Source organism: Toxotes jaculatrix, chromosome 17 (assembly GCF_017976425.1).
Source record: "Toxotes jaculatrix isolate fToxJac2 chromosome 17, fToxJac2.pri, whole genome shotgun sequence".
Lineage (NCBI taxonomy): Eukaryota > Metazoa > Chordata > Actinopteri > Toxotidae > Toxotes > Toxotes jaculatrix.
Genome location: NC_054410.1, coordinates 9235891 through 9253701, shown reverse-complemented (window position 1 = coordinate 9253701; position 17811 = coordinate 9235891). Strand labels below are relative to the sequence as shown.

Here is a 17811-nt window from a genome sequence, read left to right as displayed (position 1 = left end):
TTACATTCTTTAAAATATTTCAACAATTTATGTGTGTTGTTGTCTTCAATAAAGTATCATCTGTTAGTATTAGAAGGATGGACTGTCTTTGTTTTGATAAAGAAAGGCTTGTTTACGCATTGGATGACGACGAGCCAGTGTCTTAATGGATTGCATAATCCGAGTCTGCTATCATAATTTTGTCCATAAAAGGGAGGGCACACCCTCAAAGCATTCATTTTTAGATAACACTTGGCTCTGCATAAAAAAACAGTTCTGTTTATATTTTGTATTCTGTCCAGTTTGATTGATATTTAGTTTCAATCCAGATCAAGTCTGTCATTGTTGCTATTTTGTCATCTTAAGTTTGGATGAAATTGATGAAATGTTGACGACGCTGACACATCTGGTGCATAGCCATCAGCAGGTTTAGCTCCTCTCCAACACATTTAGAGTTCTGCAGTTTGAGCGTGTCTCTAGTAAATGCACAGACCAAATTTTGACATTTTCATAAACAAGTTGATACACTGAACTCCTGGGCCACGGGTGTGGAAGAATGCAGCTCTGTATACAAAAACGCTAGCACATATCCCCTCTGACTTGCTGTGTACTCTTACCAGGAGCTCAGTGTACACAGATGAGCCCCGTTCCAGACGAGCTTTTTATCTTTGGTATTTTGACTGCAGAAGGAAAATTTTCATGAAGCCTACGGTAAGAACTTCTCATGTTCAGTCCTTTTTTTTTCTTTTTTTTTGTTTTGAGCATCAACGTCTGTTTTTTAAAAATACTACAAACAGATGCTACAAAGTCTTTACAGAATACTCCCTGAAGAAATTCTGTAGTTTGTTGTTCAGCCATTAAACTGCTGAAAGGTACTACACAAAAACAATAACACAAAAGATCTTACTGGGACATATTCCAAAATAATGAGCAAAAATCGTTTGGTCAGTGTTTTAAATGTTGTCAAACTAAAGGGAAACTTGTCAGCTTGTTAATGTGTGGGTCTGTTTTCATCAGCAAAACCAAAACTGCCCAACTGAACAAATGTCATCATGAGAGCAACTTCTTTATTAATTTTTACAGCATGATTTGTTTATTATATTGTGTGTGAACAGGAAATTGTATACTTTACATATACAGTTTCTATTTTTGATGCAGTAGTTATCAAAATAACAGCACTCTGTGTATTGAATCAATGCTGTTTGAACAGAAGCATTTTACTGATGAGTTCTGCATTTTGTTTCCTAGCCCATGGAGCCGATGCAGCTTGTTTCTGTGGCAACAGTGTGGTCTGAAAACAGCACTACATCCGTGGTAGTGGACCCTTCACAGTCTCCAGGCTCTGCAGAATGGGACATCATCTACATGATCATTCCCCCATACATCTTCATCTTATGTTTCTTAGGCCTTCTCTTTAATAGTTTTGTTCTAGGGGTGTTCATAGTCCACAAGGACGAGCTGACTGTAGCAGAGATTTACCTGAGCAACCTGGCACTGGCTGACTTCATACTCCTGTGTGGCCTCCCTTTCTGGGCAATGAACATCCTCAACAACTTTAACTGGCCATACGGAGACGCCTTATGCAAACTGGTCAACTCCATCATCATCATCAATTTCTACACCAGCATCTACACCCTGGTCATGATTAGCATTGACCGCTACCTAGCACTTGTGAAGACCATGAAGGCCAGGTGGTTGAGACGGACACTTTATGCCAAGGTGATCTGCTTCGTCCTGTGGATATTAGGGCTTCTACTGTGCACGCCAACTATGGTTCACAGAAAGGTGAAGTTCATCGAGGAGTACAAGACAATGTCCTGTGTACTGGATTACTCTCATGATAGTTCTTGGAAGTTAGCCAATCAGATTCTGATGAACGTGGTGGGCTTTGTACTCCCTGTTCTGGTCATTGTTTTCAGCAGTGGGAACATAATCAAGGCTTTAGCTCAGAGGAGGGAGAGTGTAGGTTTTCGTGACACTAATGACAGAAAAGCCACAACACTGGTGTATGCAGTCACACTACTATTCTTACTGTGTTGGGGTCCCTTCCAGGTATTCACCTTCCTCAGCATACTCTGTGATGTCCAAGCATTGGATGAGACACTGTGGTTTCACACTCTCGATATAGGAGATCAAGTTTCAGTGTATCTGGCTTTTCTCAACAGTGCCCTTAACCCTCTGCTGTATGTCTTCTCAGGGCAGTACTTTAGGAGGAAGGTTAGTGCCATCTACAGGAGTACTAGACATCATCGCAGAGGATCAGATATGTCCACATATCAACGCTCTGTTGTGTCCACTTACATCAACAGAACAGAGCAGATTAAGACTATGGTCATTTTTAATGCAAGTGGCCAAATTTGACACTTACCACATCCTGTCTTCCACTTCCATTGCTGCTTATGGGTAAAGCAATGCAATATACAGGATATGACTCAAATTGTTATTTCATGAAACTTAATGTAATAATAATGCTGTTATATACTTAAAGAGCACTTTTAGAGGATCTTTAATGTTGTCCTTAGTGGATATTATGAATGCAAATAAAACAAATGGATGTAATCTGTAGGAGAAATGGAAGCAGATTACAGTTTATAGCTTCTGTGGACACACAGTGTGTATTAGATTCTGTTTCTGTGAACTGTTACAAGGCCTTACTCTTACTGACTTTAATGTTAAACACACAGAACAAACGCTGGCTTAACTGAAAATGTCTACATTCATATACAGTATATATCCTTTAATGTTTACATTCATAACACACCTCGTACAGTATATCTTGGCATGTTAACAAGACATTCACTCAGTTGTGACATACTGTACTTACAGTAGTTATGACAGTCTGTTTACAGTATCAACAAACCTTACTGAAGATATTTTTGTGTATAACTGGTATAACAGTTTTTTTAATGTACTGAGCATGTGATAAATGTTAATAAATGTTAATCCTGAATGCAAAGACATGATATAATGCTTCCAATAATCTGTTGCAAACTCAAATTTTTCCAACTCACAACAACGTTAAGTAGCATTTTATCTACTTTTGAGTTCTGCAGGTTTTGACACCTTCACTGTAAACATTCTCTCTAAAAGCATCTTATTATACCGGAGAAAGTGGAAAACTCACCATCTGTCAGCCATTTGGTCTACTGTATGTTCCAACTTGAAATCCATTTCCAGGGCCCAATCATCTAAATTTAATAACATGAACAATCACAGTTAATTACTGTGAGGCCTTCTTTTTGGCCTGGTTTAATCAGGTTTATGCCCTTGTATTGTTAGGCTCATCCCATTTCCCTCGTTTCCTGCGCGCTTCATTCCCTAGAAGATTCTTGGAAAAGAGTCAAAATGTATTATACAGAGGGAAGGTCTATGTCTATATCAGCACAGATCAATTGAAAATTAATTTTGCCAGATGCACTACCACACCGTTCTTGTTTGGCATGACTCTGACTCCCTCTGGATTTTGATGAAGTCCCCCTTGTGCCACAGCCAGATTGATGGAAAGGGGGAGGCAACTGAGGAAATAGTGCGGCTGGGTTTGCAAGTTACTGCAGCTGTCATGCCTCCACCTAACATTAGAATTTTACAAATTAAAAACAATGAAGAGTTTGATGAATTTCTTTTCTTTGTTTATTTTTTTTAACAGTAGGCATTTCAACTTGTCCTCACAGGAAAAATACAGGTGAATAATGGTTGTATTGTATTCATGTCTGCCAGTAAAAAGTGACAGGGAGCCAGCATATCCAAAACCAAGACCCTGAAGATGAGTCAGCTAAATAGAATTTAGCCATTTTTTTATTCACACCTATGCTTTTCCTCCTGTGACTTCTGTGGAAAAGGTCCTTTTTTTATTCTCTATGCACTGCATTTAGTGCCAGCAGTATATCCTTGCAGTAATTCTACTGCTTGTATTCTAAGAGCATGCAATTCTACAAACAAGGATGCAATCAATCAGTGCTTCCTTTTACAAGATTTTAGTTCCACCCTCACTCAAATTAATTAGATATTTCTGAGTTTCACTATTTCACAGGTCAGTTGGTCAAAATTTCCGGTCATCCATCGTGTCACATTCTTCTTCTTAAATGAATGTGTGTCAAATTATTCCTGGGACTGCTAGTGTAAACTGCAGTAAGTGCAGTAGTGTCAACTTTGTTGCTTAGCAAATGTCACAGCAAAACCAAACATCAGTATCTGTTTATTTAAAAGGTATTTTCACTGAAGACATCCCACTCATGAATGTAACAGAACGAAGAAAAGTTGCTGCTTGGGACTGTAAAGGCTAGAAAGGACTATAGATCTGGCGGCTGAAGTATTAATTTTAATATTAAATAGAGTTAATCGTTTTAAAGCTTGGAGGCAGTAAATGCAAACAGTTTATTCACTCATAAACAGTTGCATGCTTCACTCAAGCATGCAAATCCATCCAATGTTCGCACAGCTCACGTGGAAGCTATTCCTTGGTATTTCTACTAAATTGTTAATAGCATCTTCAGATATTACAATATGTATAGAGAGACCACTGGCAGATATCATGCCTCTGACGTATATTTAAAAACTTCCACATCCAGGTCTAGTACATAATAAAACAACAGCAACCGTAAACAGAGATCAGAACATTATAAAAAAAAACATGAATTATGTAGAAACTATCTGAAGATTGCAAACTGAGATACAGGCTGTTTATGCAGGGCTAAAAAAAGAGGGGGGGAAAAAAACACAAGAGGGGCGGAATAAAGAGGGAAGGAGGAGGCAATAGAACTGGGATTTCCAAGGATACTGTCTGACACCACTTTAACATCTGGGCTCTTTTCCCTTTGTTACAGCAAGTTGGAAACATACAGAGGACTGCAGCAGAATTTCCTGAAAGAGCGCCGATAGGCATCTTGACATTTTACATCCAAGAGGCATGAGTCTTCTGTCTACAAGGTATGCATAAGCTTCATTTGGTTTGTATATTCATTTTTTGTGTTTTACCATTATTCATTGTAGCTTAAATATCAACAACAGTCATCAACAACTTAATGTTTCATATTGTTCAGCATCAGCAACGGTTTGTGCTTTATAACACTGGCCACGAATGACAACATAAACTAGCTGCATAAACAAAAATGCACTCAAAAACTGAAATAAAAGCTGTCTCAAACCGAAAAGGGTTCAATCTAGTCAGGTTCAGCCTGCTCAGATATGCTAAACAGGTTTCGAAAACCAGTATTTTTGTTGTTGCACGTAGACTGCAGCTCTTTCACTGCATTTGTCTCAACACGTTTAGAGTTTGATGTCAGTGTGCTTAAACCCTGATGTTTGTATAAACAGGGACTAATACAATCGTCACTTAAAACTGTTGTACTGTGAGCGCTGAATATAGAATGAGAAGTACTCTTGCATTTTAACATTGTAGCACCTTCAAATGTAGGTAAAAATATTCCGAAAGTATGGATACAGTGAATGACAAAGATTAGAATTAGAAAGTCAACCTGCAGCAGATATATTCATGTTTGGGGGGGGGGGGGGGGGGGGGGGTTGTTACTGGTAGATTAGTAAACTATTATGTACACAGATAAAGCTGAACAAACAAGTGTCAGACGTGTCATTATTCTACTGTAAATATTTCACGTCCATGTTCATGTACAGAGCAATGTACGCAAACAGTACTAAACAAATGCATCAGTAGTTCATCCAAATAAAAGGTGAACTTGTTAAGTTTTTGCTGACATTACATCAAAGGTTCCCAGCCACCTGGGAAAGTCAGCCATGGTCAACCCATGATCAGCTCGGTAATTCCTGAAGCCAGAGGAGCCTAATTCACCTTTAAGTAAAGTGAATCTTTTTACTGTCAGTTCCTTTCTGCTTGGTTTATTGGCCTAGTCTTCATTATCTGGTTAAAGATTGCGTAAGATCTCAACAGATTAGAACAGAATGAGATATTATTTCATGATCTACTTGCAAACTGGCTCATTCATTTGCAAAAACAAATATCTCCAAAAGTCCTTTTTTCATATCTACACAACTCGCGTCTCAAAGTCAAAGAATGCTACATACTGAGTATGAGTGCCTTCTATAACCGGTATTTAACATCCAAAACAAGAGGGTAAATTGTAACAAAAATAGCCCATTAATTGGCATCATTATCTATTTACAAGATTGGTAGTCTGTGACCAGACTATAAACAGCCCTGCCATTGTTTTGATTTGTTTTATGTTTTATGTGAACTTAAACCTTTTCTGTCTTATTTTTAAGAGCTACCACAGTTGCATACCATACAAGATCATTGTAATAAATTTTGCACAGTGAGCTTCTCTGGGAAATATTTTATGGTGTTCTGTGTTTTTAGTATTTACTCAGAATTCAGGGTTTCTCAGGAATCTATGTTATAATTACAACAAATGTTGAAGATTTTTTTCATAGTAACCTTCAAATCATCTTAATGTTTTAATGTTTTGTCTTGTTTGCCTCCACAGCATCCCAGCTACCTCCAGCTCTGCGGATGGATGCCAAAACTGTTCCAATGAGGGGAAAGACGAGAAGTGGACCACCTCTGTGGTACCAGTCTATATCCTGTGCATCACTGTGCTGGGAATTGTGTTTAATGTGTTTGTCCTGATGGTATTCTGTCTCCACAAGAAGGCCTGCACCGTGGCTGAGATCTATTTGAGCAACTTGGCTGCTGCTGACCTTGTCCTGGTGTGCTCTTTGCCCTTCTGGGCTGTGAATGTTGCCAAAAAATACGACTGGATATTTGGTAGAGTCCTGTGCAAACTGGTCAACATCTTCATTAGTGTGAATGCCTACTGCAGCATCTACTTCCTCGTTCTGGTCAGCATAGATCGTTTTGTGGCACTGGTGCATCCGCTGACCCATGAAAGAATGCGAAGGCCAAAGTATGCCAAACTGGGTTGTCTGCTGGTGTGGTCTTTGGGTTTGCTCCTGAGTGTCCCCACAATCATCTACAGGGAAGTACATTTTAACTCTACGACTAATGAGACAATGTGCTATTTTAACTACACAGATACCACTGTGGAACTGCTGTGTGAGGGGGTGATGCCCATGTTTGGCTTCATTATTCCCATTTTCATTATTTCCTTCTGCACTTGTAAGATTATTCAAGCTCTGAACAACCGGTCAACCGAGGGGTTAAACACTCAGAAAGTTGAGCAGAAGGCCACCACACTTATCATGGCAGTCCTTGTGGCATTCCTGATCTGTTGGGTGCCATTCCACTTGGTCAAGATAATAAGATTACTTTTAACTGCTGAAGTCTTGAGAAGTGGCAGCCTGGAGAGCATCGTAGAGACCTACACAGAAATCGTCATTTACGTAGCCTTCTTCAACAGTGTTCTCAACCCCATCCTCTACGTCATTGTAGGGAAAAACTTCCAGAAAAAAGTCAAGGAACTCTTCAGACAGTGGAGCCGTAACAGAAGAGCGAGCCTGAGCCTCACCACCTCAAGATTTTCCCTGTCGAGGAGTGTTAAAGATCCGAATATCTCATGCAGGCCTTCAAGACTGTGATCCTTTAACACGTTTTTTTTGTTTTTTATATTTTTGGATTTCACACAATGAAATGGTCTGTTATTTCCCAGAAGTAAGATAGGAAAAATATTGGAAGTTACACCCACATTATGTTTGTGTAAATATGGTGTGAACTTTATTTAGCATTCCAGTTATGGTTCAAGACAAGACAGTGGTATGTTTAGTTGATTTGATGCATGATATACACCTTGGAGGTCTGCCCATCAGATCCTGCTCATTATGGTAGGGTCTGAACTCTCTCTTTCATAGTTTGCTCAAGGAGGACCTTAATCTAGGGCTTTAGCTAAGAGTAAGGAGAGTGTAGGTGTTCAGTGACACAAAGGCTATGGTACTGGTGCATGCTGTCACCTTACCCTTGCTTGGATCTGTTCCCAGTCTTGAACCATCCTTGACACAATCACATATCTTCGCATGTTGGATGAGAAGATGTAGTCTCACACTTTCAAACTCACATCTATTTCAGTGTCTGGCCTTTTTTAACATGTTTTGTCAGGGCCAGCACTTCAGAAGGAAAGTTAGGCGGAAGGAGGACAAGACATCAACACCGAAGACGTCAACGCTCTGTGGTGTCAACAGACCACAAGAGATCAAGGGTGTGGTCATTTTTAATGTGATGGATCATATTCCGTTCATTCTCGTGACATCCTGTTGACAAGTCTTTACAGGATATGGACCTTAAATGATCATATCTGCCATTTCGACACTTATGGCTTAACTTGGAAAAGCTTTCAAGCTTAACACAATAATAACACTGTTACATAATTAAACAGCACTACCAGATTGTATGTTATATTGCAGAAGTAATGGATATGAACTAAGATAATGGAAGTAATGTACACAGCAATTGTTTACAGTCTTAATGTGACAGTTTAGTGGCAGGATGTTCCAGGACTGTATGTGTGCATTTTCTGTGGCTATATGTCTGGATTTTTCACTGTATTGTTGCATGGTGTTACTTTTACCGACTTGTGATATCTTAATGCTAAACAGCCATAAAATAATATATCTATAAAATAATATACCCATGTAATATTTTCTCCTTCTGTTTCACATTAATTCAAACTTTTCCTTTGAAAAGCAAATTTCAGCTTGTTAACATAAGAGAATTAACACCTACACAGTGTGTACTCATTTGCATTGTCATACATTTGTTTCTTTGTACAGTTTATTTACTATTCAAAGTCAGAGTAACCTGAGCAGCAGTGACTCTCTCAGTCATGCTGGTATCTCTTTACGGTGTGAACACACTTCACTGTTTGTGAAACAACTTACATTTATAATTTGTGAAACTCTTTGCATAATAAACTTAATGTAACACCTGGTGTGGCATAAATGCAAAAGCTAAATCTTTTGTCAGCACTGCAGAGTTTGGAAGAGGCTTTCCACAATGAATAAATGTAGACTTCTCTCTAGTTCAGGACACAAGGCAGAAATAAGAAAGCTGTTTAATCAGGGTACATGAACTGATATCTTTAGAAGTAAAGCCAAAAGTCACTCAAATGTTGGCAGTAATGCCTGATTGCTTGAGAAAACTGTAGGTACAAATAACAATGGTAGTTAGTGTTGAAGTAAAGTTGAACTAAAACGCCAGTCTATCAGCTGTGATGGCATGTGACAAAAAGCTTGGCAATATTTTCTCTAAAAATAATGACACTATCAAATTGATTTTTGAGATTACGAACAGCTGGGAATCTCTCCAAACTCATTGAAAAGGGATCAGCCTGACTAAGAAACTCAAGCAGCCAGCTTATTTGGTGAAAGTCTGTATGACTGTCTGATAGCTTGTGGTTCTGGAGATCCCAGAGTTTAGCAATGTTTTTTTACCAGGGGGGCCAGTGTCTGTTGGGGCTAAAGACAAGTTTCAAATCTGGAGAAAGACCTTTGTAGCCTACTCCTCACCTCTGCTTGAGGCAAGGACCTTAAAGCAAAAAATTTCTCAGCATTTCTCTGAGTCTCAGAGGAGACTTTATTTCATTCAACCCAGTGTCACAACTTTGTTTAGTCAGGTTCAGCCTTGTTTGTCTGTAAGATGGCCTCTCCTGGTACCTGAGAATATTTAACTGACTCTCGGTGCTAGCCACATTCAAATTCTCTTCTAAAAAGTACTTTAAAAATATCAGAAAAGCATCCACACAGTCCAACCTATGAATCATTCATTTATTAGATAAGATGTGGAAGGTGTGGTACGATGCACAGGTCGGGGTGGGTGGATGTTTTTTCAGCTCCAGCACTTCCAAACATGTTTTATTTGGTAAAAAAATAAATAAAATAAAATCCCTCTGCATTGGAAAAAAAATGGGGAAAAAAAATAAAACACCAGACCTCCTTGTTGATGATTAGGCTTCTCAATGTTAACTGAAATGTTTATAAGAACAATGTCACTATTCCAATTTTGGTGCTGCTTTGCAGGCTGTTTGTGCCTGTCCTGTCTCAGGAGCACAATGCTTCATCTTAATGACATACAACTGAAACACATCACATGACATGCAAATACGTGCTGTTCCTGGAAAGGTGTACACTGTGTATACGGTTTGCACAAACTTACCAGTACTCACTGGTTTGCTTTTAAGATCGTTTTACATAAGTGAAAGTACCAGTATTACAATGTAAACATACTCTAATATCTGTAAAAGTCCTGCTTTTAATTTCTTTTTAAGCAAAAATACATAAGTATTGTGAGCAAAACATACAACATAGAGGTTTGCCGCCCCCTAACCCTCAACTTTCAGCACTGCATTAATAAAATTAAAGCCACAGTGAAAGCCCTTTGTGATGCCATTTTCATTTTTTAGCATGACCAATCATGTTTTGCCAGGAACTATTTGCATTGCAGAGCTCTCAGTTCAACACAACACAAGGTTTTCCACTGCCTTTCACATTCAGGTTTGGTCATCATCACGTTAGGATGGACTCACTCCTCAACCAAACAAACCTGAGTACATCTACATCTACTTCCTGCACTGTGGAGTCCTCACTGGATCAGCGCATGTATCCAGCTGCCTATTCTCTCTTTTTTATTGTGAGCTTTCCAGCTAACTGCCTGTCTCTGTATGTGGCCTGGATGCTGATGAGGAACGGGAACAGCATGGCAGTCTACCTTGTCAACCTGTCCATTTCTGACCTGCTCTACACGATCTCCCTTCCTGTGTGGATTGAACTGGCCCTGCAGAGACCTGTAAGTGGTGGTCTCTGCAGCTTAGTGGCTGTGATCATGTACAACAGCTTTTACGTCGGCTCTGGCCTCCTTTGCTGTATCTCCGTTGATCGTTATCTAGCAGTGGTCTATCCTTTCCACTTTCACTGGATCAGGGAGGTGCGGACAGCAGCACTTGTGAGCATCGCTGTATGGGTGTTGGAGTTCATCATCCACATTATCTTACTTCACCACACAGGGGCGCTGCAAGCTTTCTCCACAAGTTACTTGTGTCAGGAGCATGTACCCATAACACAAGAGAATGCCAACGTTGCTCTTATACGGGTCAGTCTGGGTTTCTTGGTCCCTGTCTTCATCATGGCTTTTTGCTTTCAGCAGATCATGCAATCACTCCAGCAGAGCACCTCCATCCTGGCAGTGGAGCGCAGGAAAGTTGGACTGCTTTTGTTGTGTCTGCTTCTAACCTACATAGTAGCCTTTCTGCCCTACCAGACTGTCATGCTGCTCAGGGCCATACTGGAGCCCAGAGACTTCATCTGGTCTGCAAGACTCAGAGATCCCTATCTGGTCACAGTTGCCACCACAACCATGAACAGCGCATTGGATCCTATAATGTACTGTTTAATCAGTGACAGTGCTAAGAAAGAGATTAGGAAAGTTCTGGAGAGAGGCAGGGCAGTTGTCATGTGGAGGAAAGGTTCGGAGAGCTCTAATGGAGTAAGTTTCTGAACAACTGAATTATTCATTCATTTTTGTTTTTGACCTATAATTACCAACAAAAAAAAAGGAAAGAATGTATTATTTTTCATTGTGTAGCTTAAGAGGTAATACTAAAGGTAGAACTAAATGTCTATATACTTTTTTTGTTGTTTTTTTTTTTTTTTTTTTTTTGATAATGATATGTCAAAATTTTTTATGGGACAAATAATAGTTGATGTCCAGTGGTTGATTGTGGTGTAAACAAGAGCACATTTCAATTAATTTGTGAATTGAGTTTTGATTAGTTGAGTTTAAAAGCAGAAATTTAATTGACTTTTCTGGTGCATCATTGAAGGAATGAATCATTAAGGATTGGTTCACTTTTATATCACTTTTATATTCACTTTTTTGTACAATACTCACATGTCAATATGTACATCAACAAGGTTATTGGTACTTTGCATACACTTTGTGTTTCCACAGATAATTATTGTTTGATGAGCCAAGGCTGCAGTATAATATGTATATGTATAATGATGTGTCCAACTCAACTTTGGCTGAACTTTTGAACTGATTTTTAAACTGAAAGAGGACTGTGAATTCTGTACCCCATCACTAACATTGAAATTGCCTTAGCAAGGTACACAGCAAACAATAATGCTCACAGTGTTCATCTGGACATGTGAGTATAGTTTTAATGCAGAACCTGATGTAACAACTACGCTTGTAGTCGAGCAGATATGTATTCCTTTATCAGACAATAATCAGCATCACCTTTACCTGAGTCCATGTCTATATTGACACACCAAACATAAAGAAAAGTAGACTCATATAGACTCGGCACCTAAATTAAATCTGCCATGTGGTCCTCTAACAATTTGTTCTGTCATGGCCTGTCACCCAGTAACTGACATACGGTAGTCAGGGACGACAAGCAGGCGGTCGCCTACGCTTCCTGTTTCTTTAAACTGGCTGATTAAGCAGAGGAAGGCAAGACTGAATGACCCCATCTGTGTTAATGTTTCCATTTTGATAATGAATATTATGAATGCAGTTTGGAGTGTGAGTACATCTGAAAGAGTGAGTAGAACTTTTTAGGTTTAACTTGATGTGAGTTTATGTTTTTCCTTGTAAAGTGCTTTGGTATGTTTATGTTGACTCTTAAAGACATCATGTTTTGTTAAATGAGTAAGCTGACTTGTAATGTACTATACTGAAATGTACTAAAACCGAAGGTTGTCAAGATGGTGGAAAACAAATCTCAAAATTTTACCAGGATGTTCAATAGTAATGCAGCATTTTGTTGTTAAATTGACCAACACTACTTTCACTGTACTTTAGTCTTGCTTTAGTCTTTAGTCTTGCTTAATAAATTGTAGTATTAAGTTTTTTGTTTGTTGGGTTTTTTTTTTTACAATATCAAAATTAGTATTTCCCTCAGAAATCCAGATGAAATTCATTGCTGTGACCCTTCCTCATTTCCTTCTTTGTTCCTCTACCAGGTGTGAGCATATGAATGTTACATCCGCAATGGAAAACTTAACCTTGGCTGCCAATCATTCAGACTGTTACTTAGTTGACAGCTCATCCAGGAGGAGGCCGTTTCTGTTTTTCTACTTGGCTATCATCATCACTGCCATCCCATCCAACACCTTCTCCCTCTATGTGTCATGGCAGCACATCAGACAGAAGAATGAGCTCGGTGTGTACCTGTTCAACCTGGCCCTGAGTGACCTGACCTTCACTGCTGGTTTGTCTTTGTGGCTGGACTTCCTGTGGCGAGGAGTTTGGGTCCACGGAGGCCACGTGTGTGTGCTTTCTATTTACTTTCTCTTCACTAACTTTTACACCAGCGATGCTCTTCTGTGCTGCATTGCTGTCGACCGCTACCTGGCCGTGGTTCACCCATTAAAGTATACGTCCTTGAGGAAAGTTGGCACTGCAGCAGCAGTGAGTGTTGCCATTTGGGTGTTGGTAATCTCTTTCAATGCCGCCACTATCACATGGGAGGACTCATACCAGGAAAACAACAAGTTTTCTATGTGCTTTGATATCTTCCTCCCGCTGTCAGAGAATCTGGCTCGTGCTAATGTAATGCGCTTCATCCTGGGGTTCGTTGTTCCCATTCTCTTGGTAGTGTTTTCCACTTGGAGGATCTGTGAGGCAGTGAAATCCAACCAGGCCACGGAGGAACAGGAACGTAAAAGGATTTCGAAGCTGCTGACAGTAGTTCTGCTCTGCCTTTTGTTCTGCTTCGGACCTATCCATGTCATGATGCTTCTCCGCACACTGGTGGATGACTGTAAGAATCTTGCACGTCTCCTCTATCCCTACAAAATCAGCATTGCTATCTCAACCCTCAACTGCCTTGCAGACCCAGTCCTTTACTGCTTCATAACTAGAACAGGACAAGCAAATGTTAATCAGTGTATCCTCTTCTTCCAGGAAAAAATGAGAAGCAAAGATGAAGGTTCAGTGTAGGTTAAAAGCAGTACAGGACATGTGATTATGAGACAGTTAACAAATTGAAGAAGAAAAGTTTTTCTCCAGACATGTTTTAAGACATGTAAAAATTCTCAGCTTTGAATAAAAACTGTGTCTATTCTTCAATGAAAAACACACTTCACATTAAAAAATATATAAAAATTGCACCCACTACCTCTCTTTCATTGAATAAATTGATTGAAATTACTGGACACAAAATGTCTCCCACTTCACATCACACTTGTGTATCACTTGTTGGACCTTAACTGGCTTCCAAAATACTTGTGAAAGTAAAACTTGAACAGATGAGCCTGAACACAGCTTTCTAGCAGCAAACTCTGCACACAAATCATTCAGCAAAAAGTCATTTCCAGCTGATGTGCACTGCAGTTTTCAGCAAACATTAGTCAAACAGGGGTAAATAGTGTATTTGTTTAGCAACTTCAGCTGTGAATTAACACTAACTGTGTGCCTTGGTCAATATAATAGCATGAATACAGTGTAAAATAAACACCAGTGCCAACCTTCACTGTTATGAAGGAACATGTCAGTGCTTGTTATTATAAATGCATTGTTGTTTTTGGTCTTCTCATGAGATTTTTTGACTGTTAAAAAAAACTATGGAGTTTTTAAAGTAACATGATATAACATAGATACACAGAGGTCAAACAATCATGGCAAACACTGACCATCAGAGATGTGGCAGATGTATACAGAATGAAGGGAGCTGACAGAAACTGGAACACAGTGTCAGAGGAGCCTCTTTTATAGCAGTGTTTATAGTTAGGATTTTATTAACTTCAAAGTTAACAAACAAGTGCAGTTCAGTGTTTACATTATTTTGTCTAGCCCCTGGATATTTAAACTGACAGTTTACTTTGCCTGTATATCACTATCAAGCTACTTTACTATTAATTATTAATCAGCAAGTGGCCTTTATCAGTGCTGAGTCATGGAGAGCAGCTGTTCCAGGTTGGAGTATTTGTCAAACATCACAGCTGTGTTGAGTGAAACCTTCCCTAAACAGGTCCAGAAAAATAAAAGGCTTTTAATGCAAACATGATGCCATTCATCATTTGAATAAGGCATGAGTAGGAAGAAAAATATTTGGTTTTCACAAGTCCTGTGACTTTTATCACAGGACCATATGACAACATGTTCTATTGTGGTTTCACTTCATCGCACTGTTTGTATTTTTGATCAGATAAAAGTGGATCTGGTGCAATGGAGAGGATGTATTTGCATCCAAGAGACAAAAATAATTCCTTGTTTTCTTCCCAGAAACACTATCAAAATACTAACAAAATACTATACATGCATTTCAGAAGTTTAAGAGAAAAGTTTAATACTAATTGTGATCTAAAATGCAGTGAGCTTGAAAATTAAAAGCTAAAAAAATCATTTCAAGAACATTATTTTCCATTTAAGCTAGGAGTTTTATATTTAACTGTAACTGTATATGTATTCAACTTTTTTCTGTTCAGTGTTTTCAGTGGCAAACTGCTCCCGAAATCCTTGCAGCAAAATAAAATTCAAAAGAGAAAGCTCTCTGTTTCTTATCATGGTGATATATCCCATAAAGTGCAATTATTTTAAAGTAAACTTGTCAGGACTATGGGAGGCAAGGACTAGGACCCAAATTCACGACCCCTCAGACGTAGTCCAAAGTAACAAATAATACCTAACCTGACTAGGGAATCAATGAAAGTACACAACCTAACGTGAGATACGAGACAAGGCGAAAAACGTGACGAGACAAGGGCATGAGACAAGGGCATGAGACAAAAGCATGATACAAATGCATGAGACAAAAACGAACTGACACTGGACAAGGGGAAACGCAGACTATATAGACACAACAGGTAAGGGGAAACAGGTGGGAACAATTAGGGCGGGGAAGACAATCACAACAGCGGGAAACCAGACAAAGGCAGGAAGTAAAATGAGACAAGAAACACAAGGACAATGATTTCAAAATAAAACAGGAAACCACGAGACCACATAGACAGGAGACAAAAACATAACATAATTTACAGACTAAGACAGTAAGTAAAACAAGGCATGATACACAAGAACTAAACTTTCCAAAATAAAACTAAACTGAAACTGAAAATGTCCAGAAGTCCACCAAAGAGTTCCAAAAACAGCCCCCTTAGGGCTAGCCATGACAAAACTTGGCCAATTAAACCCTACATGTAAAAGATTATAGTGACTGGCTATGAAAAAATACCCAAGTATGTACCTAAATTTTTTTTTTTTAAAGTGTCTTGTCATATATTCACAAAAATGTTGACTGCCAGCACTGCTGGTCTGCAGTGTGACAAACTGCACATAAGACAAACATGGATATCTGAAGCTCTCTAGTGGACAGTTATGGAAGTGCAGCAAGCTCTCTTCTGTGTTATCATATCAAATATATAAATACATGTATACCATAAACATTTTACTCTGTTATCTTTTTTTATCATTTTGACAATATGATCTAATTATCTCAGAGCTGGTTGCTGACTTCCTGTAGCTCACACACACACGTAGAAATTTACAAAGACACAGAATTTGGCCATAGTAAAGTTTAACCTTGTGGGGATCGGCTTTATCGGAGGTGATCCCCATAATGTGACTGTGAGACCATATGCCCTTAAAAATTTGTTCTTTTGGGAAAGCTTGCAAGATTGTGCATCTCACATATTTTTTTCCCACTGCTATTTAAAATGCATGACACCACTCATCTTGCTGTCATGCCTTCATAACAACAAAGGCTGGGAAGGACATGTGCTCCTCCATGTGAGTCTTTGTCCTGCCTCTCTCTTCCATCCATCCACCCATGTCAGATAATATGCTTCACCTAACACTGAATAGCCTGCATCAGCAGAACCTGGGGGCTATAAAGCCCATCTGAATACCCAACCAGTCACCTTTCACTGTCCTTGAATGTGTAACAGACATCCTTCTTTATATGTGAAGTAAAAGTGTATGTGGAGATGGAGATAACTGAAGATCAATAGGTTTTGGTCAGTGAATCCCAGCATCCACCTGGATGTTGGCAGAGTTTCAGCGGTGGCACGTGTGAGAGAGCCTGCTCCCTCTCAGGCATGATGAATGAATGGGACTGTAATCTACTCTGCTGATCTGATGGTATGCACACACATGTAATAGGAACATGACCCTCACTAGAAAAAAAAAAGGTAGTGCACAAGCTGTAGCTAAAGTCACGATTCATGATGTTTTCACCAGTAGATTCCTGTTATCTTGTCACTGAAGGATCCACCTCATGTAACAAACCTTTGAAAAATTAACTTGGAAGCAAAAACGGTCTTGAATCAGGTGGAATTGGCTACATTTTGGCCAATCCCAGCCCTGGCAGCTGTGACTGGAGCTGGGTGTTGGCAGGCGAACTGTAGGAACACTCAGGGTAATGTACACACACACACGTGCTGCAGAGAAAATCTGAACCAAACACACACATGTGCTAAAAAGGAAACGGATGGACAAATATAGCAGTCTAGGGTTGTGTGGTAACAATATTACATAAGCCATTTGCAATCTAAACTAAGAATAGAATCAGTCCAGTTCTACTGTATTTACTACAATAATTTTATGAATAAAACAAGCAGTCAATATAAAAAATAAAGCAGATTTACTGTAGAAACAAAAAATATCATAACATTTCCTTTCTCATTGACTCCTTAGCCTGAAATATTTTTCCTTTCTTTATTGCTGGCACTCTTTTCATCCCGTTTCATCTATTTAAATCATTATTTTCATCTAAAGCCCCTAATAAATCTGCCTTTCTCAGAGACATCTGTGCTCACTGTCTCCCAGTCTATAATCCAAACTGTCTCCGTGTCACCCACTTGTTTCTCTCCCATTTTCCACATGTGCACAGCCTGACTTAGCCATAATAACAGCTATCTTTAGTCAGGACCAGAGAGCGTGTTTCTGAAAAAAACTGACAGTGTGAGCAT

The 17811-nt window shown here is 39.1% G+C and overlaps 4 protein-coding genes across 4 annotated transcripts; all 4 read left to right on the top strand.

The window, feature by feature from the left end:
- The first annotated feature begins 623 nt into the window (after positions 1-623).
- On the top strand, positions 624-2340 carry bdkrb1 (bradykinin receptor B1). The gene is made up of 2 exons (XM_041061176.1): positions 624-690; positions 1228-2340. The coding sequence occupies exons 1-2, from the start codon at positions 679-681 to the stop codon at positions 2338-2340; spliced, it is 1125 nt and encodes a 374-aa protein (XP_040917110.1). The 5' UTR covers positions 624-678.
- A 2437-nt stretch (positions 2341-4777) lies between these two features.
- On the top strand, positions 4778-10120 carry LOC121197786 (B2 bradykinin receptor-like). The gene is made up of 2 exons (XM_041061549.1): positions 4778-4905; positions 6438-10120. The coding sequence occupies exons 1-2, from the start codon at positions 4886-4888 to the stop codon at positions 7486-7488; spliced, it is 1071 nt and encodes a 356-aa protein (XP_040917483.1). The 5' UTR covers positions 4778-4885; the 3' UTR covers positions 7489-10120.
- Positions 10121-10414: 294 nt separating this feature from the next.
- LOC121197610 (ovarian cancer G-protein coupled receptor 1-like) lies at positions 10415-11392 on the top strand. The gene has a single exon (XM_041061293.1). It carries the CDS (start codon positions 10415-10417, stop codon positions 11390-11392), a length of 978 nt encoding a protein of 325 aa, XP_040917227.1.
- Positions 11393-12892: 1500 nt separating this feature from the next.
- Positions 12893-13843, top strand: LOC121197694 (psychosine receptor-like). Its single transcript, XM_041061415.1, has one exon. It carries the CDS (start codon positions 12893-12895, stop codon positions 13841-13843), a length of 951 nt encoding a protein of 316 aa, XP_040917349.1.
- The last annotated feature ends 3968 nt before the right edge of the window (positions 13844-17811 follow it).

What these genes read in the sequence shown, in the direction of transcription:
- LOC121197786 (XM_041061549.1), top strand. Translation starts at nt 4,886, where the DNA reads ATGAGTCTTCTGTCTACAAG. An exon ending in ATGAGTCTTCTGTCTACAAG is followed by an intron (nt 4,906 to 6,437) that starts GTATGCATAAGC and finishes TTGCCTCCACAG; the next exon opens with CATCCCAGCTACCTCCAGCT.
- LOC121197610 (XM_041061293.1), top strand. Translation starts at nt 10,415, where the DNA reads ATGGACTCACTCCTCAACCAAACAAACCTGAGTACATCTACATCTACT.
- LOC121197694 (XM_041061415.1), top strand. Translation starts at nt 12,893, where the DNA reads ATGGAAAACTTAACCTTGGCTGCCAATCATTCAGACTGTTACTTAGTT.